Source organism: Leucoraja erinacea, chromosome 4 (genome assembly GCF_028641065.1).
Source record: "Leucoraja erinacea ecotype New England chromosome 4, Leri_hhj_1, whole genome shotgun sequence".
Taxonomy (NCBI): Eukaryota; Metazoa; Chordata; class Chondrichthyes; order Rajiformes; family Rajidae; genus Leucoraja; species Leucoraja erinaceus.
Genome location: NC_073380.1, coordinates 2,202,067 through 2,227,190, shown reverse-complemented (window position 1 = coordinate 2,227,190; position 25,124 = coordinate 2,202,067). Strand labels below are relative to the sequence as shown.

The window sequence follows — 25,124 nt, the reverse complement described above, 5'->3', positions numbered from 1 at the left end:
AGTGGTGACCAAAATGGAGGTGGTCAAGGGGGAAATATATGAACATTGTAATTTTCATGTGGATTAAAGATAATTATAATCCTGAAATAGAAACAAAAATGCCGGAAGCATGCAACATGTCAAATGAAAAGCAGAAACAAGGAACTGCAGGTGCCGATTTAAAAAAAAAGAAAAAAAGACACAATGCTGGAGGAACTCAGCGATTCAGGCAGCATCCTGATGATAGATCCATCCATATTCTCCAGATATGCTGCCTGATCTACTGAATTACCCCAATACTTTGTGGGGGGGGGGCTTAGGTCAAAAGAGAAACTTTTAGTTAACGCTTCAGGTCCAAGATCTTTTTTAGAATTAATTATGAACCTTTTTTTTAAATTCGTGATACAAGGTGACTAAAAGACTGCCATCTGAGATTGGCATGTTTCATGTTTCATTGTGCTTTTGGTAGAGGCCAAATATAATTATGTTTAAAAGGTATTTGCACAGGTACTTGGATAGGACAAGAGTAGAGTCCTAAGGGCCTATGATATGGGGTAGTTGGCATTAGCAAAGATTGGCATCATGGTTTGTGTGGATGAGTTGGGGCTCATTTCTGTGCTGTACAACTTTGAAACATACTGCACAGTAATTTGTATTGAACATGAATCATTCATTTCAAAGCTGTCTGATTCCCTCCAGGAAAAAAAATGATGATAATGCTACCAGTATCACTGAGAAGGTTTGACAATTAGGCTAGATATATAATTGTTAGGCAGTTCCATGGGATTAAAGATATTCCAGATTTATGATGTCTTATGAAGCAAATGTAGGACCCGCAGACTCTTCCATTGATGATTCCATTGGGAGGTGCTTGATGGAGTGGACAAAGAAATAGTTTGAAGGACGATGCACTTCTTCTATTAGATCCACTATTGTTTATTGTTTATGTTAACGATTTGGATGTGAATGCAGGAGGTATGGTAAGTTGTGGGTGGCATTAAAATTATAGCATAGTGAACAGTGAAGAAAGTTTTCTATGAATACAGCAGGATCTTGATCAACTGGGCCAATGGGCTGAGGAATGGCAGGGAGTTCAATTTGGATAAATGTAAAGTATTGCTTTTTGTAGGACAAACGAGGGCAGGACCCACACAGTAACTTGTCGGACCCTGGAGAATGTTGTAGACCAGAGGTACCTTGGGTTACAGGTTCACAGTGCTATAAGGGTATATGGAATGAACTGCCAGAGGAGGTAGTTGAGGCAAGGTACTATCACAATGTTTAAAAGACATTTGGAATGGTACATGGATAGGATAGGTTTAGAAGGATATGGGCCAAATGCAGCCAGGTGGGAGTGTAGATGCTCATGTTAGTCGGCGTGGGTTAGTTGGGCTGAAGGACCTGTTTCCACACAGTCTGACTATTCCCTGATTCATGGCAGTGTTGTAAATATTTAAATCAGCGAAGGTTTGTAAATAAAAACGGAGTCACATTTGTTTTAAGGTAAAAGTTTTGGATAAATTCAGGAGCTAAAGAATTTTGATCATTTTGATAAGCAGGGTCAAAAGGCTTTTAGATAGGCAGGTGGATATTCAAGGGAGGGGAATGGTGTGGATTATGTGCAGGCTAGGAGAGAGCATGGTGTTTGGCACAGACATTGAAGGCCAAAGGGCCTGTTCCAATGCTGTAATTTTCCATGTTCTTTTCAGAAGTGCATCAACACGTGTATCTGAAGAATATCAGTTAAATAACAATCACATTTTTGAATAAATCAATAACAGCATACATTACTCTTTCAGGATACTCAACAAGTGAAAATTACAAAACCATGAAAGGTCTCCAGAGTGTGGGTGTAGACAGGGTGTGTCATCTTGTAGAATTTAGAACAAGGAGGTCATTGTTTCAAAATGTGCTTATCTATTTAAGACCATCATTTTTGTTTTGCTCTGAAGGCTATGAATCAGAGTTGTTCCTGCTGTTCACGTGGTGAATCAGAGTTTGCATGTGTGATGAAGTGTTTATTTTCTGTGCTCGTCCCTGGGCGGCTGATGAATGATGAAGTTTAAAGAAGGTGTCAGTACTACTCTGACAACTTTCTTAGCTGATAAAACCGATATACTTCATTTAATCTCGCCCCCCCCACCCTACATCAGTCTGAAGAAGGGTTTTGGCCCGAAACGTTGCCTATTTCCTTCGCTCCATAGATGCTGCTGCACTCGCTGAGTTTCTCCAGCACTTTTGTCTACCTTCGATTTTCCAGCATCTGCAGTTCCTTCTTAAACAATACTTCATTTGACTTAGTTTTAACATAATGGTTATTTTTTTATATGTTTATATTTTCAACAAATGGTTATATTTATTTATAATTTTAGATAATGTTCATTTCTAAGAATGTGCGGATGACATTTAATTGAATAATAAATAGTGCACTACAATCTCAGTCAAATGGCAGGGGAGAAGTACAACTTGCATTATTAGCAGAGATAGTCATAGAATCATTAAGTCTTACAGCGTGGAAACAGGCCCTTCGGCCAACATGTCCCATTTACGCTTGTGTTTGGCCCATATCCCTCTAAATCTGTCCTGTCCATTTATCTGTCTAAATGTTTCTTAAACAGAAACTACCTGCCTCATCTATCTCCTCCAGCAGCTCGTTCCATACACCCACCACTCTTTACATTAAAAAGTCACCCCTCAGGCTCCTATTAAATCTTTTCCCCTCACCTTAAAACTATGTCCTCTGATTCTCAATTCCCATATTTGGGCAAGAGACTGTATCTGCCCGAACTATTCCTCTCATGATTTTGTACACCTCTACAAGACCCGGCGTCCTCCTGCGTTCCAAGGAATAGTGTCCTTGCCTGCTCAACCTCTCCCTCAAGCTCAGGGCATCATCCTCGTAAATTATTCTCTGCACCCTTTCCAGCTTGAAAACATCTTTCCTATTACATAAAATGAACGAGGTGGTACTTTCAATGCTGGAGAAACTCAGCGGGTGAGGCAGCATCTATGGAGCGAAGGAATAGGTGATGTTGCGGGTCGAGACCCTTCTTCAGACTGATGTGGGGGGGGGCAGGAAAAAGAAAGGAAGAGGCGGAGACTGGAGGCAGTGGGAGAGCTGGGAAGGGGAGGGGAAGGAGGAAGAAAGCAAGGACTACCTGAAATTGGAGAAGTCAATGTTCACAATGCTGGGGTGTAAACTGCCCAAGCGAAATATGAGGTGCTGCTCCTCCAATTTGTGGTGGGGCTCACTCTGGCCATGGAGGAGGCCCAGGACAAAAAGGTCGGATTCGGAATGGGAGGGGGAGTTGAAGTGCTGGGCCACCGGGAGATCAGAGTGCGAACCGAGTGGAGGTGTTGGCAAGCGATCGCTAAGCCTACTCTTGGTCTCACTGATTCTTTGACATTTATGAATCACTGCCATAATTAAGTAATAAAATGTAATAAAAATAATCAATGCTATAAATACAGTGCTCAGGCTGGGATTTATCTTTGTATCTTATGTATATCTTAAATTGTATTAAATTTATAATTTGAGCCTGTTGCATAAATATGTGCATTAATTTCAAGTAAATTTTCATTTTCTTAGGCAAAGCTCAGGAAGTTGAGGCTGAACTGCTGGAAACCCACAAGGAGGAGGTGAACCAACTCTATAGAAAGACTGCTGAAAAGGATGATTATCTAAAGAGGACAGTAAATAAATACGAAGAGATTTTACAGGTATCTAATTCATGTATTGAGAATTATTTTGGTTATTTAGTATCACCATCTTTAAATAAAAGGATTTTTAAAAAAATCAGCTGGAGGATCTGAGCAGGTCAGGCGGTATCTGTGGAAGGAAATGGACAGTCAATGTTTGGGTCACAGATCTGCATATCCTAGACAAACATTTCTATTGTATCTGCCTCAACCACTAGCCCTGGCAGCACGTTCCAAGCACTGTGTGGGGAAAAAAAACTTGCATAGCATGTCTCACTTCATATCTCACAGCTATGTTGTATTTGTTTTTTCCATCCTGAGAAAAACGGTCTGAATGCCTTAAGGTCATAAGGAATAGGAGTAGAATTAAGCCATTTGGCCTATCAAGTCTACTCCGTCATTCAATCATGGCTGATCTGTCTCTCCTAATTCCATTCTCCTGCCTTTTCCCGATGACCTCTGACACTTGTACTAATCAAGAAACTACCTGTCTCTGCCTTAAAAATATCCACTGACTTGGCCTTCTGTGGCAAATAATTTCACAGATTCTCCAACTCTGACTAAAGAAATTTCTCCTCATCTCTTTCCTAAAAGAACGTCCTTCAATTCTGAGGCTATGATCTCTAGTCCTAGACTCTCCCACTAGTGGAAACATCCTCTCCACATCCACTCTATTCAAGCCTTTCACTATTCTGTATGTTTTAATGAGGTCCCCCACCCCCCTCCCCCCCTCATTCTTCTAAACTCCAGCGAGTGCATGCCCAGTGCCGACAAAATCTCATCATTGGTAAACCTCATTCCTGGGATAATTCTTGTAAACCTCCTCTGAACCCTCTCCAGAGCTAGCACATCCTCAGATATGGTGCACAAAATAGCTCACAATATTCTAAATGTGGCCTTACCAACACCTTATAAAGCCTCAACATTACATCCCTGTTTTTGTGTACAAGCCCTCTTGAAATAAATGCAAGCGTTGAGTTTGCTTTTTTTGCTACCGATTCGACTTGCATCTTAACGTTTTGGGAATCCTGCACCAGCACTCCCAAGCCCCTTTGCACTTCCGATTTCTAGATTCTCAACCCATTTAAAAAATAGTCTACACCTTAATTCCTACTACCAAAATGCATGACTCCACACTTTGCTACATTCCATTCCATTCCATCTGCCACTTCTCTGCCCACTCTCCCAATCTGTCCAAGTCCTGCCGCAGAGTCCCTGCTTTCTCTATACTACCTGCCCCTCCACCTATTTTCGTATCATCCGCAATGATACGCCAAAGACATGGACACCATATACAGAACCAAACACATCTCCAAACTCCTGGACCTGGGAGTCGACACCCCCCCTCTGCCACTAGATTCTTAATTCTGTGAACCGTAGACCACAATCAGTGGGGACGGGCAACAACACTCCTCCACAGTAATTCCCAAACTGATGCCCCGTAAGGATGTGTTCTCAGCCTCTTGCTATACTCCTTATACACTCACAACTATGTGTCCAAATTCTGCTCCAACTCCATTCACATGTTTTCAGATTACACCACTGAGCTGGATCGCAAACAATGATAAGACGGAGTACAGCGTATATTAAGGTTTTTTTTTACTTACTTGGCTGTAACATAATATATTTATCAATAAAACTACAATTATTGTGATTTAATAATAATGATGACATTTTTAAAGATTCGAGAAGAGGAAATGACAGTTAAGGTGAATGAATTACAGATGAAACTGGAGGAGTTAGAAGCCAAGCACCAACTGAGTGATGAGGTAAATCTGAATAAAGATCATGTAAAAATAATTATGCATGAGCACACTCTATATATAAACAGCATGCATTGTTCAGAACCTCAGCTATCACTTGAATATTGTACATTTTGCTGATGAATACCATTTTGCCGATTTATGCAACATGAGAACACCAACATTATCTCTGCCTTTGCCAACACCCCCTTGTTTTTTACCAATGTAGACTTTCACAGCACAGAATTAACCAGGCCTTCCACCCGCCAAGTCTGCACGGCCATCGAACATGATACTAAACATTTTCAGATCTTATCTACGCAACATCTTACATTAACTGTGGCCTCATGACTTAGAGTGTGGGTATTGAATGTAAAAACTAACAATATAAAAATGAAATTGCTTTTGAAATGGAAAGGTGAAAAAGGGTAGAATATGAGTCTGAAACATCACCTGTCCATTTACTCCAGGGATGCTGCTCGACTCGCTGAGTTACTCCAGGACTTTGCCTTTTTCTTGTAAACCAGCATCTGCATCTCTTGTTTCGTCAATGTAAAATAGTAGATTGAGAACACAAGGAACTGCAGATGCTGGAATCTCAAGCAAAAAAAAATGAGTGCTGGAGGAAATCAGCAGGTCGGGTGTGGCGAGAAAAGGACAGTAGACATTCCGTGTCAGGACCACTCTTCATACTGATTGTAGTAGGTGGATTGTTGTACAAAGAGAGGTGGGATGCGGCAAAGGCTTTAAGTGATAGATGGATACAGGTGAGGGGTTGATTGACAGATGGGTGGACAAGTGACTAAGGCTAGAAGGGAAGAGGAGACAAAAAGGGTGTCACTTTAGGGCAGAAGAGAAAGAGTGAATTGTGGAGCCGAAGGGAGGAATATTTGTAGAAGGGGACAGGTGGGAATGGGAACAGAGGGAATGAAAGGAAAATGTGGGACTTGGGGATGGCAATTGAACGTACAAGGAAGAGTGACTGGGATGGTTGGAGATGGTAGAAGAAATATGTGTGCACCAGGATAAATGGTGGGGGGAGGGGGGAGGGGAGAGCACTAAATGTAGTTGACGAGGTTGGAAGAGATGCACATGATCCACTGTCTCATCTGGAATGTTAATGTTTATGCAGGGACATCTTACGGCAACAGAACTTCAGGTGAGACAGCATTCAAATTACTTAATTGATTTACTTAAGAGGCTAAAGTCTAAGCAAGTACAAGTTTAAATCTCTCCATGACTCCTGAGTTTGCTCATCCACCCCCCCTCCCCCCCCCCCCACGACATTTTTCCCACAACCGCAGGATGTGCATTCACTATCCCTACATCTCCCCCATCACCTTCATTCTGAGTCCTTCCAGGTAAGACAGAAGTTTACTTGCACCTCCCCCAAACTTGTCTATTGCATTTGGTGTTCTCAGTGTTTTACAGTGCGGAAACAAGCCCTTCGGCCCAACTTGCCCACATCGACCAACATGTCCCATCTACACTAGTCGCACCTATACCACGTGTCTCCACAGTTCTCATTGGGACTTTGCATGAGTGAGACCAATCGTAGTCAAGGCGATACTTGCGCTGTACTTGTCAGGACCAGATCGAACTCCCAGTGGCAAGCCTCTTCAGTTCCCCTTCCTGTTCCCATACCAACATGTCTGTCCTTTGTCTCCTCCCTTGCCAGAGAGAGGCAATACACAAACTGGAAGAATATATTTTGCTTGGGGAGCCTCCAACCCAATGGCATTAACATTAGAATTCTCTAATTCCAACATGAACAATAGAATTCTCCATTTCCCCGCTACCCCCCTTTCTGATTTAACTAGGCCCCGTCGCACACATCTTTCTTTCCACTTTCTTCTTGTATGTTCCTTGGCACACCATTCTTCTCCCCTCCTCCTCCTCCACCCCCTCCTTCTGCTTATCACCCACAATTCTCTCCTCGATCCTTCCAACCCCCCACCACAACCATCTCTCCTTATCTGGATTTCTATCACGTTCTAGTCTTTCCCTACCCGTTCCCTCACCTCTTTCTGCCAGCTGTCTCCTTTCCAACTTTGAAGGGTCCTTGTCCACTTCCCTCAGCTCTTCAACTCCCCTTCCCATTCCCCATCCGACCTCTCTGTCCTGGGTCTCCTCCATGGCCAGAGCGAGCAACATTGGAAATTGGAGGAACAGCACCTTGTATTCCGCTTGGGGAGTCTGCATCCTGCGGGCATGAACATTGAATTCTCCCAATTTTGTTAGCCCTTGCTGTCCCCTCCCCTTCCCCAGCCCTCGGGCTCCTCCTCCTCCAATCCCTCAGCCCTCGGGCACCTCCTCCTTTTTCTTTTCTTCTCCCCGCCACCCCCCATGAGTCTGAAGAAGGGTTTCGGCCCGAAACGTTGCCTATTTCCATCGCTCCATAGATGCTGCTGCACCCGCTGAGTTTCTCCAGCATTTTTATGTACCTTCGATTTTCCAGCATCTGCAGTTCCTTCCTAAACAAATCCCGTAATAAATACTGCCTGACATGCTGAGTTCCTCCTGTGACTTGTTTTTACCCAAGATTCCTGCAACTGCTGTACTGTGTACTTCCATCTCTATGAATAAAATAGTTGTTTGTTATATATTGCACTTCAAAACAACAATAATTTGCAAAATATAAGTGGCTCCATTCTGGAGAGATTAAAGTGAGATGCCCAATCATTTGAGTCATTGAGCTGCTATGTGACCTTTTCATTTAGTTAGATGTGAAATAAAACATGTCATTGGGAGTCTTTCTGCTTCACCTGAGAAGAGGTTTTTATCTGCATCAGTACTGCCGATAAAGAAATGTTCATGCTAGTTTTGAACCAAAATTTGCTTCTCACTGATGTCAAATATGAGGTGAAAATGTGCTGAATGAATTTGTAATGTAAGATCAGTCTTGTGTTTAATTCGATGATATCTTTACTTAATCTATCAGGCACAATTAGCACAGAAGACTACTCTTCTCAGTGATGCCAAACTCCAAGAACAGGATTTTAGGGAGCAGGTAAAGGAACATTTTATTTTTCCACATTCCACAAGTAATTTTCCACATCCAGACATGATTTAGTTGTTGCTTTGATTTATTTTCCAGATTCATTCCCTTGAAGATCAGCTTGGAGTCCAGGAGAAACATTCCTGTCTGTCTCCTTTTAAGATACAGGACGGAGGTGAGGACTTTCAAACCTTTTTTTTTTTAATATATCAATACACAAATGACAGCTTTGTGACAAGTGTATAGTTTCTAATATTCTTTACTCTAAAATTGCTTCGTATTTTTTATTTATTCAGAACTTTGTGATGCAAGCAACATTGCAAGGTCAATGCATATTGCCATTTGTATTTAGAGTAACACAGCCCAGAAATAGGCCCTTCGGCCCAACTTGCCCGAGTCAACCAACGAGCATTTGGGCCATATCGCTCTAAACCTTTCCTATCCATGTACCTGTTCAAATACCTTTTAAATGTTGTTATTGTTTCTCTTTCAACTCTTTTTATTTCTCAGCTCCACCCATATAGCCTCATTGGACAAACCATCAGTATTGCCTTCTCTGGCCATTGCCATGATATCCTCCCTCCTTAATCAATAAAGCAATACCCCCCCCTCTTTTGTCCCCCACCTATATACCCCGCTCCTCTATTGCCCCCACCTATCTCCAGTAACATCTGTACCTTGGAACATTTAGCTGCCAATCCTGTACATCTCTTCACCAGGTTTCTGTAACGGCTGCAACGTCCCAGTCGCACGTCCCCATCCACTCCCTGAGTTCATCTGCTTTACCCGTCAGGCTTGCTTCCTCACTCCCTGCCATGCTGCTGCCTTTTCTGTCCACTGAACTTTCTTTCCTCACGATCCATACTGACTACCGGCCTCTTACCTGCCTCAGTCCAGCAATGGATCCCACCCCCCTGCCAATCCACCCACCCATGTAGCACTAGCGAACCTGCCTCCCTGGATATTGATTCTGACTTACTACCAGACCTGGGTTACGATGCATTTGGAGTATTGTGTGCAGTTCTGATCGCACCATTACAGGAAGGGCATGGAGGCTTTAGAAATGGTGCATAGGAGGTTTACCGGGTTAAAAGGGAGAGGTTGGTTGGACTTGGGTTGTTTTCTCTTGCACGATAAAAGCTGCGGGGAGATCTGATAGAAGTATATAAAATTATGAGAGGCATGAGTAGGGTAGACGGTCAGAATATTTATCCCAGGATGGAAAAATCAAATATTAGCTTTCAGGTGAGAGTGGCAAAGTTGAAAGGAGATGTGCTGGGCAGGGTAGTGAGTGACTGGAATGTGCTGTTGGGGGTGGTGGTTGAAGCAGAGCTTTGTTCCCTGTTTTTATGCCCCTGATTGTGTTGATATCACAAATCCACTTTCATCTATTCAATCAATTAATTAATTAATCAATTAATTAATTCTTTATTTCGAACAGAATACAAGAATAAAAAGTAAGTGTGAAACAGCATACAAAAAACAAAAACAAAATCTGTGGAAAATATGCTATTTGAGATATTATAACATAATTGGGATTCAAAATCATATGATTCGCCCATCATAGAGACAGTAACTTGCAAAATGTCTGTTGCTATGCCACGAAATAACAGTCACTGATTCTGCTCTGCATGAGCAGCCTCATTTGTATCATACCCAAATATAGGGATTCAGGACATGAGTTTGATGGTGATCTGCATAATTGTTAGCCCAGTTTTGACAGTTGGATAACTTAAGTTCTAATGTTTGTCCATTAGAGAAATAAGCTTGGCTTGATTACTGTGGAAATTTAATCAGTTTTTATAATATTTTTTTTTCTTATGCTACAGATGGAAATTATACTGTGGATGGTTCTGTGATAAGTGAGCCAACAGAAGTAGAATACCTTAAGAAGGTACTCTATGAATACATGATGGGAAAGGAAACTAAGGTATGGTGCAATGATCAAATGCATAATGATAAATTGTGATAAAGTAACAAGAGTCATAGAAACATATAGCATGGAAACATGTCATTTGGCCTGCCCCATGCTGACCATTGGGCACCCATTGGCATTAATGCCTTCTCCCGGCACCTGTTCATAGCCGCCTTGGTCTAAGCAATTCAGGTGGTCCTCTATCTGGTGGTTCTTAAATGCTGTCAGCGACTCTGTTTCAACCAATCTCTCAGGCAGTGCGTTCCGTATACTTACCACTCTCTGAGTGGAGAAGGTCCCCCTTTCGTTCTCTCCTAATCTCTCCCCTCCCCCACCCCCCCCCAGCCTAAATCTGTGTTTATTTATTTTTTTAATCTATCTCTGATGCAGGGAACTGTTTCCTGCAGTCTACTTTATCTACAAGTAGAACAAACCTAGCTGCTTCACTCTCTCCTCGTAACAATTGCTACATCTGGGTGAATCTCCTCTGCACCACCTCCAGCTTAATCTCATCCTTCCTATGGCATGGTGACCAGAATGGACACAGTACTTTAGTTCAGGTGTAATCAGGATTTTATAAAGTTGGAGCCAATATCCCATAAGTCTTCCAAACCACATTGTCTACCTGTGTGGCATCTTCAGGGTTGTATGGACTTGTACTCCAAGCTCCTTCTGTTCCTCAATACTCCCTAAAGTCTTGCCATTGGTGCATGTTCTAGCCTCATTAATGCATCATCTCCTATTTGTCTGGCTTAAAGTACATCTGCCATTTTTTAGCCCATTTCACCAATATTTGTATCTCTGCAGTTTAACATTAACTTCTACGTTATCATCATCTCTGCCAATCCTTGTGTCATCTGCAAACTTTCCAGTCAAGACTCTCACATCCACACCCACATGCAAAGGTCTCAGAACTAAGCCCTATGGGACAGGCATAGGCACCCATTTGCAAAAGCAACCCTCTTCCATCCCCCTCTGTATTCTATTGCATGCTATTTTTGGATCCAGTTTGCCATCTTGGTCTGTGTCCATGAGGCCAAATCAGTCTTCTATGTAGGACCTTGTCAAAGGCATTACTGAAATCCATGTAAACCACATAGACTGCCTAGTCCTCACCGATGCACTTTGTTACCTCTTCAAAGAATTCAATAAAATTGATCAGACAGGATCTACATTTGACAAAACCATATTGGCTTACTCCAATTAGCCTTTCCAAGTGATCATCAATCCTCTTCCTCAGAATTTTGTTTCCGTAATCTTCCTTACCACGGCTGCTTGGCGCTCAAGTCCATATTTACCAGGTTTTTCCCTGCTGCTTTTCTTGAAAACATGGATTGCATTTGCTTTCCTTCCTTAACAACCCACATTATTAGAATTCAGTGCCATCGTAAACGATTGCAATGAAATGCAAAAGTTGTTTAAGAGTGTTTTATTATCAAATGCACTGAAATGGAACAATGAAATTCTTACTAGCAGCAGCACATCAGATATGTATACATAGTACTCTGTTAAAACTATAATAAACAACTAAGAAGTTCAGTAGATATTTTTTTTTAAACTGACAAATAAATAAACAATAATAGTAAAAAATAATGTCTTGAAGCCGATGTAGTATTCTTGTTAAAGCTATTTATTTTTTAATTATTTATTTTAACTATTATATATTCTGTTGACTGTTTGGTATAGATGTATGATTTGTAGTCTACAAATTGTACATCTGAATATTGCAGTGTAATTCATAGTATTTTTTGGAGGGTGAAATAGTTCTTTGGAATTAATTTTTATATATATATATATTTCAGACTTTGGCAAAAGTAATAACCACTGTACTGAAGTTTCCAGCAGATCAGACACAGAAGATATTAGAACGGGAAGAAGCTCGATCCTCGGTGAGTTTATAATTGATTAATTTACAATTCAACTCAGCCAATTCGATAATGAACTGCAATGTGACAAGTGAGAGCCCAGTCTTTTTGGAATAGAACATTTAACTCAATTAAATTTCAGATCTCTTTTTCCTGACTGAATGAAATACAGCAATAACCAATGTGAAAGTCAAACTTGTCCTACAGCATCAAGAGGAATAAAAAATCACAAATCACAATTCTCAGCAGCCTTTTTTGTCCATATACTTTGACTTCCTTAGATGTACATCTTGAAATTAAAAGATAAAATACAGACCAAATCCTGGCACTGCATCAATGAACATGGCTTTAAGAGCTTTTTGTTATCATCTACTTGAATATAAATTGATTTGGTGGTGTTTTAAAGATGGGACAGATGCCATATGTCGGGGCAACTTTGCTCTTATCTAATCCAATTCAGGAAGAGTATTAGCAGGAACAAATTATTTTGAATTAAAAGAGATTCAGTTGATCAACACAGCAATTCAGGACTTCTCAGCTGCCAGTTATAATCATATATGTGCCAATCATGCTTACATTTACCAAACTCTATATTTCCCACCTCAATCCTGTCTGTATTTATCTTTCTTTACTGCTTTAAGATGCTGCTTAAAATCTACTCTTCATGAACTTTAAAGAGTCAAAGCTACAGATTGGGAACAAATTATTGTTTTATAATCTCTTTATTATCTCGTAATAGATTTCTTAACTAGTCCATTTTTTGTTAATGTGTATTAGAAAGGAGAAGAGTTCCGACCCAAAACCATCCCGTCCATATCCTCCAGAGATGCTGCCTGACTTCCTGAGTTACTCTAGCACTTTGTGTTCTTATTAGAAATAATTTCTGATGTATTGTGAGCAATCAGCTTGAATAGCTAAGCCAGCATTAATGAGTACGTGTGGTACGTTATATTAACTGATCATGATCAAGCATTGAAAGATTCCAGTCTGTGCCCATTTGCCATTATTTGGTTGACTCCTGCAACTGACCCAGTCTAAAGTAGGGTACTGATCCAAAGCGCCCCCTGATGATGTACTCTGGAGATGCTGCCTGACCCGCTGAGTTACTTCTGCGCTTTGTGTTTGTTTTGACAACTTGCCTCACAGGAAGGGGTTGGAAGCGAGAGTACAGGGGAGAGAGAGAGAGAGGGGGAAAAGGGGCTCTGGTGAGTGATAAGGAGGAGAGGAATGATGAGGAGGAGTGGAGTGGGGGAAAGAGACAGTGACGCGGGCAGAGTTCCGGGGCATCAAGACAGGCGGGGGGGAGAGTGTGCTCCTTTGCTCTCGCTCTCTCTCCTTGTCAGCCTACTCACTGCAAGCCCAAGCATTCTGGTCAGAGAAAAGGATGAGAGAAGCAAGCAGAAGAGGAAGGAAAAGGAAGGAAGGCTTGAAATACGAAGAGGGAGAGGAAAGGAGACAAAGTATGATGCCTCCCTGCTAGTTCTGTTAACCCTGTCACAGGATCGAGGAAGGCTGAGCCACTGGGCCAAACCTGAGACCACCATCAAGACTGTGGCCGAGAAGAAATATTAGCCAGCCAATGCCTCCACTGAGGCCAGGGCAACCCTGAGATGCCAGTATCTCTTCTTGCCTAGGGACTGCACCCACGCACAGAGGGCAAGACTGAGCCACCAGGATAATCCAGAGAACGCCAGCGGAGCCTCTTCAAGCCCAAAGCTGAGCCGCCAGGATAAGCCTGCGATCGTCAGCACCACCTCTTGAGACAAGGGTGTACTGCAGGGAGAAGCCCGAGATCAGCAAGCCTCCTCCTTCGACTACCAGGACTGAGCCACCGGGACAACCCCAAATTGCCAGCGGCACCGCATAAGCGCCTAATGGTTGGGACAGCACCCCCATGCGGTCCTGGACTTTCTCACCACTGTAAATAAAATATATCATGTGAGTTCACCCTGTTGCCAGTGTCGCTGTAGTCACCATTCCCAACGCCACAGTAGTTTGTTCTGGAAAGTTAGAATACTTGGGTTCCAGAGTGAGCTGACCAATTGTATTCAAAATTATCTTGATGGTAGTGGAAAAGGGCACAATGAGAGGGTTGTTTTTTGGATAGTAATTCAAAGTCATAACTGCATCCACTTCTATAGCTTCTCCTGGCAGTTCATTCCATATACAAACCACCATCTAAGTGAAAATGTTGCCCCTTTGGTCCCTCTTAAATCTCTCCTATGATCTTCAATTTTTGAATCCTCTACCCTGGGATAAAGACTGTGAACTTTCACCTTATCCATGCCACTCATGATCTCGTACACCTCAATAAGGTCACAGCTCATCTTCCTACGCTTCAAAGAAACAAGTCCCAGCATATCCAACCTTTCCCGATAACTCAAGCCTGCTGGCTCATGAACCATTCTGGTGAATCTCTTAGAGTCATGCAGTGTGGAAACAGGCCCTTTGGCCCAATTTGTCCATATCGACCACCATACCCCATCTACACTAGTCCCACATGCCTGTGTTTGGTTCATATCCTTCCAAACCTATCCTATCCATTCTCCGATACAAATGTCTTAAACAGTGATACTACCTGCCTTAACTATCTCCTCTGGCAGCTTGTCCCAGATAACCACCACCCTTTGTTTTGTTTTTTTAAAGTTGCTTCTCAGGTTCCAACTAGATCTTTCTCCCCTCACCTTAAACCTATGTCTATGGAGTGAAGAGGGGACGGGGACGGGAAGAAGAAAGGAAGAGGCGGAGACAGTAGGCTGTGGGAGAGCTGGGAAAGGGAGGGAGAAAGCAAGGACCACCTGAAATTGGAGAAGTCAATGTTCACTCCGCTGGGGTGTAAACTACCCAAGTGAAATATGAGGTGCTGCTCCTCCAATTTGCGGTGAGACTCACTCTGGCCATGGAGGAGGCCCAGGACAGAAAGGTTGGATTTGGAGTGGAAGGGGGAGTTGAAGTGCTGGGCCACCGGGAGATCAGGTTGGTTATTGCGAATTGAGTAGAGGTGTTGGGTGAAGCGATCGCCAAGCCTGCGCTGGGTCTCACCGAGGTTGAACAGTTGACACCTAGAGCAGCAGATGCAATTAATGATGCAAGAGATGAGATCTCAACTGGAAGAAAACATATTGAAATATATAGCGTTAAACAGCAAAATGGACTAATTCTTTGTAAAAACTGGTGGAGGCAAAATAAGGAGGAAAGGAATGGAAATAGAGGTCAAACACAAATTAAGAATATTTTTTATCATTTCTGACAATTAAAATCTTAAATATAAAGACTGTACATAATTGTTTATTTGTAATGCTGGCTGCTTTACGCTGTAAAAATGAATCACTGATTTATATTTGAAAGGATAAAGCACTAACCATTTCTGTTTAGCACTTCGTGCTGAAACAGGCACCGAATCCACGCCGACCAGCAATCACCCTTCACACCAACACTATCGTATACACCAGGGACAATTTTATAACTTACCTTAGCAAATTAACATTGGGACAATGTACAAATTCTGTATTGACAGCACCCATAGTCAGCATCGAACCTGGGTCTCTGACACTATAAGACAGCAACTCTGCCACTGTGCCGCCCTGAATCGGTTAATTTGATTGATTGAAATACAGTGTGGAAACAGGCCCTCCGGCCCATCTAGTCCACACTGACCATCAATCATACTTGTTACATTTTATCCCGCTTTTGCATCCGCTTCCTACATGATAAGGGCATTTTACAGAGGCCAACTAACCTACAAACCCGCACGTGTTTGCAGATGGGGGAAAAAATGGGTCACAGTGAAATAGAATTGCTGCCTTACAGCGCCAGAAACCCGGGTTCAATCCAGTCTACATGGGTGCTGTCTGTACGGAGTTTGTACATTCTCCCTATGAACGTGTGGGTTTTCTCCGGTGCTCCGATTTCCTCCAACACTCCAAAGACATGCCAGTTTGTAGGTTAATTGGTTCTGTTAAAATCTCCACATAAACAACATCCAAGGTTAGGAACGAACCCAGATCTTTGGCGCTATGAGGCAGAAAATCTACGAGCTGCACCACTATGTCGCCTTTAAATAATGCAAATTCTTATCTTTCCTGATGTGTAATATCTTTTACTAAGGGAATTCAGTGTAGTGAAGAAACGATAAATTGTCCAGCAACTTCTGTGTTTCTATGTTAATTACATTGTGACAAGATACGAGGAATTGCAGTCCCTTCTTACTATTTTATAGAGGTGAATACTGATAGATGTACTTTACCATTTTATACAGGAATTCACAATCATAGCATTAATTGTTAATCATAATCATAATTATTTGGCAAGTATGTTTTGCAACATACAAGGAATTTGGTTTGCCATACAGTCATACCAAAAAAGCAACAAGACATGCAACTACATGAAAATTTGACATAAACTTCCACCACAGCAGCTCCTCCACATTCCTCACTGTGAAGGAAGGCAACAAAGCCTAATCTTCTTTCTTCCCGCAGTCGGGGGAGTCGAACTACCGTAGCCGGTGATCGAGCTCCCACGTCGGGGCAGTCTAAGCTCCCGCATCGGGACGGTCGAAACTCCTGCGGCTTAGAGTTCCCGAAATCGGTCCCCAACCAGGGATCGCGAGCTTCACGATGTTAAAGTCCGCAGCTCCCGCAGGTTGGAGCACCAAAGGCCGACCCCTGGCAAAGGGATCGCCCGCTCCAAGATGTTAAAGTCTGCAGGCTCCATGGTTTTGGAGCTCTATAATTCCTAAACAAGAGACTATCTATTCCACGATGTTAGGCCGCAGTGCAGGCGGATATACGACATGGAAAAAGTTGCATCTCCGTCGAGGAAAGAGATAAAGATAGTTTCCCCCACTCCTCCCTCCCTCCCCCCCCCCCCCACAAATACAAAAGATAAACTAAAACATACATTTTTGCAAAAAACTAAAAACACAAAGAATGAAAAAGACGAAGACAGACTGTTGGCGAGGCAGCCATCATGCGGCGCCCCCTGGTGTTAAACCATCTTAATGCCATGGATCTTGTTTCCGAATGGCAGAGCTTATCCTAATGGTATCATTTTCTCTCTTCATCTTATCTTAGCAATGTTACAACATTTTGAGATTTTAAAAATCAAGTCTTTAATTTATCCCATTAGATAAAGCATAAAAAGAAGCTTAATTTGACACCTAATTCACTTTCATATCTTCAGTATTAAAAAGGTTATGGTCATTTTCATACTCAGAAATTGGCATCTTGTTCCCTATTGCTTTTTTATTGACTTAACACAAAAGCTGCGATCGAGAACATTTAAAAGCCCATAACTCTCTTAAAATTTAAGAGAACTGAAAGAAATTTTTGGTTATTATAGATTGAAGCATTCTGAAACAAATATGAAACAAACTTACTTAGATGACTTGAAATTAAAGCATATAATTAGTTAGTTACCTAATTGTAGCTAATTACAAAATTCAATTACTAGATCTAAACATCTATCTATTTCTTAAGAATAGATTAACATTTTTAAATAGCCTAAGTGTTCAAATACCATTCACACAAAAATTCACAATATAATATAATTTTTAAATCTCTTTGTCATGGGTTTATTGGCCAAATGGAAGGAATTTAATGTTTAATACCTGTAAATTAATGGCCATTTAAATCAGCTTGCGAGTGGGATTTTCTGGAATGCGACCATTTGGAACGTTGAGGTTGCGGTGATTTTAGTCCCCCATATCGGCAGCACTGCCGGTTCTTCGGGGGAAAAAAATCACCGTTTCGCAACTTAAAATGTGAATTAAATGCATCTTAAGAAACAGTTTTATACATAAAAAGAAACTACTTTCTTTTACCTGTACCCTACGTAAAATCCAGCCCCGTTGTCGGCGTTGACGGCTTCAGAAGCTGATTTTAAAATCACTCCAGCGATTAACTTGTCGGGCGATTTAAAAAAAAAAACACACACACAGGATGGCCGTCGGAACGATTCTTTAGCAAAATCTTGCACTCCAACAAAATATAATCCAGGTCGAGGTCGGAAAAAAAACATGTTTTTAACCCCGCCCCCCCCCCCCCCCCCCCCCCCCCCCCCCCCCCCCCCCCCCCAAACGTGCCCAAATCGCGCACACGGCCAGTGGCAGAATTGCAGCGCCGCTGAAGGTAAGTATTGTAACATACATACTGATCATCATCCCATACCTTCCTGAGTTTTCAAATTCAGATGTTGGTTTACAATTGTTAGTGCAATTCAACTAAAGGTTGGCCTTATTGCTTGCATTTTCTTTTTAAAGCTTTGAGTGTTTCTTGCTTAACTTGTAAAAAACAATATGCTAATTTCCCCGGCTCTGTAGTATTCTTCTCCACGCACTGGCATCTTCTGAGAGTTGGCTGTTCGTGCATTCATGTACCATGTTGTTGGTGAGTGGGATCTTTTTTAACAGCTTTATAACATATGTCTATTCTACTAACAAACTAACACTGAGATTTATTTTAGCTTATTTCACAAACATTGTCATTGACTAGGAGTACACCATTAATATCCAATACTTGGAAACAGAGTGTTCGGCTATTCCTTCAACCATTCCAAAGTTTATCATTCTGTGGATTATACTTCTGAAGGAGAAGACAAGCAAGTGGGAAGCAAATAACAATACCAAACAGACGGATTATATATTTTAAATCAATTGCAATTTACTACCTGATCACATTCAAAATTACGTCTTTGGCATAATTCTGAGGTTACAATTTCAGTTTGTGGTTCATTTGGTCTGTATGGTCAAGAGCTTTATATAGACAATATTACTGCATTTAAAACTTTTCACGTGCACATAGATTTGCAAATGTTTAGGAAGGAACTCAGCTGCTAGTTGAAACAGAAGATAGACATCTCTCGAGAAAAGGAGTAGGTGACCATCTGAAGAAGGGTCTCGATCTGAAACATCACCTATTCCTTTTCTCCAGAGATGCCGTCTGACCTGCTGAATTATTACAGCTTTTTGAGTCTATCTTAAATTTGTACAATGTTATCTATCATAACAACAGATTCTTGATCAAGTTGGCCAATATGCAAGTAATGGCAGGTGGGGTTTAATTCCGATAAAAGGCGATGTGTTGCATTTTGGTTGGGAGAACTAGGGAAGACCTTGTATATTCCTGGGGAATGTTATAGAATATAGAGATCCATGGGTGCAGGGACATAATTCCATGAAGTTGGCATCACAGGCATGTATGCTTTCATTGGAGTATTGAGTGCAGGCATTTGGCCATTATGTTACCGCTGTAATCGACATTGGAAATACCACATTTGGAGTATCGTGTATGATTCTGATCACCCTGCTGTAGGAAGTATACCATGAAACAGGCAAGGCTGCAAAAAAGATTTATAAAGATGTTATTGGGTCTGGATAGTAATAAAGGGAGACTAGGTCTTTTTTTCCCCTGGAGAATAGGAAGCGGACAGTAACATTGTAGAGGGATTTAAAATCATGTGATGCATACAGAAGGTGAACAACCAGCCAGCCTCTCACGAGGGGCCAGCCTCTCATGAGGAACCTTGTCAAATAGTTGACTTAAGTCCATGTAGACACCATCCACTAGCATATCCTCATCAATCATGTCATTTTGTCAAATTCAAATTTGTACGGTCGGACTTGTTTACTTTCCCTCATATCCACCTTTTTCCACATGCGAGTAAATCCTATCCTCGAAGAATCTTCTGTAATTTCCCTACCACTGATGCAAGGCTCGCTGGCAATAAATTCCCTGGTTTGTCTCTTTTGCCGCCTTTCCTAAAGAAAGGAAAAACATTGGCTCGTTTCTGGCCATTTGGGACAGTCCCTGTTGCTTAAGAGGATGCAGAGATCTCAATCAAGGCCCGAATAATCTCCTCCCTTATCTTCCTCAGAATCCTGGGATAGATTCCATCAGGCTCTGGGGATTTAGCCACCTTAATGTTTATCAAGAGACTCACTTCCTCCTTAATAATGACATAGTAATATATTTCTGTTAACAAATGTTAGTATGTTCGTTCATCTTGATGGTTTGTAGAGGCAGGTATAATTATAATGTTTCAAATACATTTTGACATGTACATAGATAAAAAAGGATGAGAGGGACATGGGCCAAATGCAGACAAATGAGACGAGCTAGGGGCTGAAGGGCCCATGTCTGGGATGTACAACTCGATGAATTTATTTTCTAAATAATTGTAAATTGCACTGGGATAGAAATGGGTTGACCAAATGGGCAAATGTAGAGGTTTAATGCCGAGAAATGTGCCATGATGTATTTAAATAGGAAGAATGAGAGGCAGTATTGAATAAAAAATACTTCTTTAAAAGTGATGGAGGAAGCAGAGGGACCTGGGGGTACGGATGTACACAAGCCATTGAAAGTGCCAGGTACACAAAAATGCTGGAGAAACTCAGCGGGTGCAGCAGCGTCTATGGAGCGAAGGAAATGGGCAACGTTTCGTGGGCCGAAACCCCTCAGACAGAAACCCTTCTTCATTGAAAGTGCCAAGCCAGGTTGAGGAGGCATTTGATAATGGGTTGGTCAATAGTGGTATGGGAAGTCATGTTGAACCTTTATAAAAGACTGGTTAGGCCTCCACTGGAGTATTGAGTTCAATTCTGGTTGCCTTGTAATATAGCGTTATAGGGTGATACAGCATGGAGACTGGCCCTTCAACCCAACTTGCTCATGCCGACCAAGATGCCTCATTGACAATGCCCCCACCTGCCCGCATTTGGCACATATCCATCTGGGGTAATTAGTTTTTTAAAAAGTTACATCCAACAGTTTCATTCAGTTTATCCGTTTAGTTTAGAGATACAGCGGGAATGTCCCTTAAGCCCATTGGGTCCACGCCGACCAATGATCACCCGTACCTTGCCTCCCCCCTCGACTCCATCCAAGGACCCTGACAGTCTTTTCAGGTGGTTCACTTGCACTTGCTCCAACCTCATCTACTGTATCCGCCGTTCCAGGTGTCAACTTCGGTACATCAACGAGACCAAGCGTAGGCTCGGCGATCGTTTTGCTGAACACCTCCGCTCAGTCTGCCTTAAACTACCTGATCTCCTGGTTGCTCAGCACTTCAACTCTCTCCCATTCCCAATCTGACCTTTCTGTCTTGGACCTCCTCCATTGTCAGAGTGAGGCCCAGCACAAATTGGAGGAACAGCACCTCATATTTTGCTTGGGCAGCTTCACTTCACTGAATGGGTAACATTCACTTCAAATAGCCCTTGCCCCTTCCAAGTTCTCTGACTACATTCTACCTCTGTCCCGCCCACTGCCCTGACATCAGTCTGAAGAAGGGTCTTGACCCGAAACATCACCATTCCTTCTCTCCAGAGATGTTGCCTGACCCACTGAGTATTCCAGTATTTTGTGTCTACCTTCGATTTAAATCAGCATCTGCAGTTCTTTCCCAGTTTCACTGTCGTCTTGCTGAATGTCACTGTTAATATTACTCGTTATGACCTGCCCCACAGCCAACAATGGACCATTGTTGGCTCCACCTTTCCTTGATCATCATTTGCTGTCTTTCATCTGTCTTTTTGCATACCTTTCATTAATTTGTTCTATGTACCTTTTCATATCTCTCGGCTCCCCCTACTCTGACTCTGTCTGAAGAAGGGTCTCGACCCGAAACGTCACCTATTCCTTTTCTCCAGAGATGTTGCCGGCCCGTTGAGTTACTGTAGCTTTTTATGTTTATCTTTGTAATAAGAATATATTGTGACATGGGCAAATGGTAGTTGGATCTGAAATCCACTGCATACGTGTATATTGGTGGCAGGTTCCCTTGTGGGCACAGAGAGAATTCAGTAATTACATTGTGTGGACAAATTTGTGGGGCTACAGAAAAGTGACCAATGTCAGGAATTTGAGAGTTGGGTAGGGATCACACTGCAGGCATCCTTGCTGCAACCGTTCCATGAATATGACTATAAGGCAGAAAATATATGCAAGACAGGATGGAAATGGCTCGTCCACCCCCAAGGATCTGTAAATATGGAATGTAAAGACACTTGAAATAATGAAAAATCTGTCTGAAAGTGTAAAACAAGTTCATATGACTTGGATAGACACAAATGCTGGAGTAAGCGGGACAGGCAGCATCTCTGGAGAGAAGGAATGGGTAATGTTTCGGGTTGACACCCTCCTTCAGACTGATCAAATTCAAACACATTTGGAAAGTGGTGAAATCATTGGACAAAGTCAGCATGGATTTACGAAAGGTAAATCGTGTCTGACGAATCTTATAGAATTTTTTGAGGATGTAACTAGTAGCGTGGATAGGGGAGAACCAGTGGATGTGGTGTATCTGGACTTCCAGAAAGCTTTCGACAAGGTCCCACATAAGAGATTAGTATACAAACTTAAAGCACAAGGCATTGGGGGTTCAGTATTGATGTGGATAGAGAACTGGCTGGCAATCAGGAAGCGAAGAGTAGGAGTAAACGGGTCCTTTTCACAATGGCAGGCAGTGACTAGTGGGGTACCGCAAGGCTCAGTGCTGGGACCCCAGCTATTTACAATATATATTAATGATCTGGATGAGGGAATTGAAGGCAATATCTCCAAGTTTGCGGATGACACTAAGCTGGGGGGCAGTGTTAGCTGTGAGGAGGATGCTAGCAGACTGCAAGGTGACTTGGATAGGATAGGGTGAGTGGGCAAATGTTTGGCAGATGCAGTATAATGTGGATAAATGTGAGGTTATCCATTTTGGTGGCAAAAACGGGAAAGCAGACTATTATCTAAATGGTGGCCGATTGGGAAAGGGGGAGATGAAGCGAGACCTGGGTGTCATGGTACACCAGTCATTGAAAGTAGGCCTGCAGGTGCAGCAGGCCGTGAAGGAAGCGAATGGTATGTTAGCTTTCCTAGCAAATGGATTTGAGTATAGGAGCAGGGGGTTCTACTGCAGTTGTACAGGGTCTTGGTGAGACCACACCTGGAGTATTGCGTACAGTTTTGGTCTCCAAATCTGAGGAAGGACATTATTGCCATAGTTGGAGTGCAGAGAAGGTTCACCAGACTGATTCCTGGGATGTCAGGACTGTCTTATGAAGAAAGACTGAATAGACTTGGTTTATACTCTCTAGAATTTAGGAGATTGAGAGGGGATCTTATAGAAACTTACAAAATTCTTAAGGGGTTGGACAGGCTAGATGCAGGAAGATTGTTCCCGATGTTAGGGAAGTCCAGGACAAGGGGTCACAGCTTAAGGATAAGGGGGAAATCCTTTAAAACCGAGATGAGAAGAACTTTTTTCACACAGAGAGTGGTGAATCTCCAGTTCATTGGCTATATTTAAGAGGGAGTTAGCTGTGGCCCTTGTGGCTAAGGGGATCAGGGGGTATGGAGAGAAGGCAGGTACGGGATACTGAGTTGGATGATCAGCCATGATCATATTGAATGGCGGTGCGGGCTCAAAGAGCCGAATGGCCTACTCCTGCACCTAATTTCTATGTTTCTATGTTTCTATATGACTTAAATAGCTAATCTATCTCTGTTAATTGCTCAATATTTTAATAATATAATAATACTGCTCCCTTCCAACAAAGTACTGTTACTATATTGTGTATTTGGTTAATATATATATCTGCTGTAAATTTCAATTGTTTTCCTATCAGGGTTGATGTACAGAAATGACAAATGCATTTGTATATGCTTCTCCAATAAGGAATCTGCAGTTACTGTACATTTGCTCCACAATGGCATTAGAACTGATTCTTGATCACATGACACTGAAAATGAACTACTGAAATCCATTGTGATTATCGTTCCACCACCTCTCTGACATTGCAAAGCAATCAAGTGATCAGAAAATTGTGCTATTACATTGTAATTTATTGTCTCAAGTTTACATGAACCTTCCTTTTTTTTTGTGCCTGGCCAGGTTGATCATCGGTTATCAAATGAGAAAATAATTTGTTTGCATTTCTAACTACTTGTGTGTAATATGAAAATGTTACAGGGAAATATTTATAGTACACTTAAATAATTCCATGTTTTCCCTTCCAGACCTCTTGGCGACATTAACTGCGGACGTCATTTGCAGGTGATGTGGAGCTGTTCAGCGATCATGCTGCTGGGAAGTTATTTATATGGTTGCACATGGGGAGGGGAAGGGGAATGTAGTACTGTTATCAAGATAATATTTCTATGGCCTTTTACTGTGATTTGTACAAAACCTAAAATATAAAATAGCTCACTAATCATATTTTGATTTTAATTCAAAGGTTTTTGTTAAATGGCACTAGGATAAATTGTGCAATAAATTTCTAATGGGAGTTAAGCCGTTAATCGACTCTGTTAATGTTTGACTGGGATGCTTTCTGTATAGCTTGATTTATTTTTGCAAGATCTTATTCATGGAGCTTCAGCCTTTGAAGGTACTGAATAGCTGTCTAGTTTGTTTACTATAGCTTTTGTACTTGTATTTTGGAAAGACACTACTGTAAATTGTAAATACATGATTCATATCTAAGTTAAGGAAGAGGGTAACTTGTCATAAACATTTGGAGAAGTGAAATAAAGTTTTATTTACTGTATTACTTTCACTGTTCATTACTTGGACTGTTCATTTGTTGAGAAAAATCCAACATCGGTTTACAAATTATTTCCTAACGTGCTATTACCATTATTTCTTTATCATAGCTCTGTTTTGTAAAATTATATTCTATTTTCTTTTCCATGGGATTTTCCTTTATCTAAGATACTAACGAAAATCTCATATTTATTCCAAGAAGCTGCCCATGGCCCCATCCAGGTGTAATAGGCATGCATGCACCTACGTTGTGCACTACCGTCAAAATTACTAAGACTCTTAGCTTCACTACCTCTTCCGGCAGCTCGTTCCATACACCCACCATGCTAGGTGTGGAAAAAGCTACCACTCGGGTTCCTATTAAATCTCTCCCCCTCACCTTAAAGATAGGT

At 41.8% G+C, this 25,124-nt stretch overlaps 1 protein-coding gene across 8 annotated transcripts in view; it reads left to right on the top strand.

Annotated features, from left to right (window-relative positions):
• The window catches only part of golga4 (golgin A4), a 117,622-nt gene extending 92,886 nt beyond the window's left edge, over positions 1–24,736 (top strand). For 5 of the 8 annotated variants that reach the window (XM_055633515.1, XM_055633516.1, XM_055633511.1 and 2 more), the window contains 9 exons: positions 3,569–3,699; positions 5,361–5,447; positions 6,553–6,579; positions 8,362–8,430; positions 8,518–8,593; positions 10,248–10,348; positions 12,136–12,222; positions 18,518–18,584; positions 24,207–24,736. In XM_055633515.1, the coding sequence (XP_055489490.1) occupies positions 3,569–3,699; positions 5,361–5,447; positions 6,553–6,579; positions 8,362–8,430; positions 8,518–8,593; positions 10,248–10,348; positions 12,136–12,222; positions 18,518–18,547 (608 nt within the window). In that variant the 3' untranslated portion in view covers positions 18,548–18,584; positions 24,207–24,736. The remainder of the gene's footprint in view (positions 1–3,568; positions 3,700–5,360; positions 5,448–6,552; positions 6,580–8,361; positions 8,431–8,517; positions 8,594–10,247; positions 10,349–12,135; positions 12,223–18,517; positions 18,585–24,206) is intronic. The other 3 variants (XM_055633510.1, XM_055633513.1, XM_055633512.1) reach the window with 3 other exon arrangements.
• The last annotated feature ends 388 nt before the right edge of the window (positions 24,737–25,124 follow it).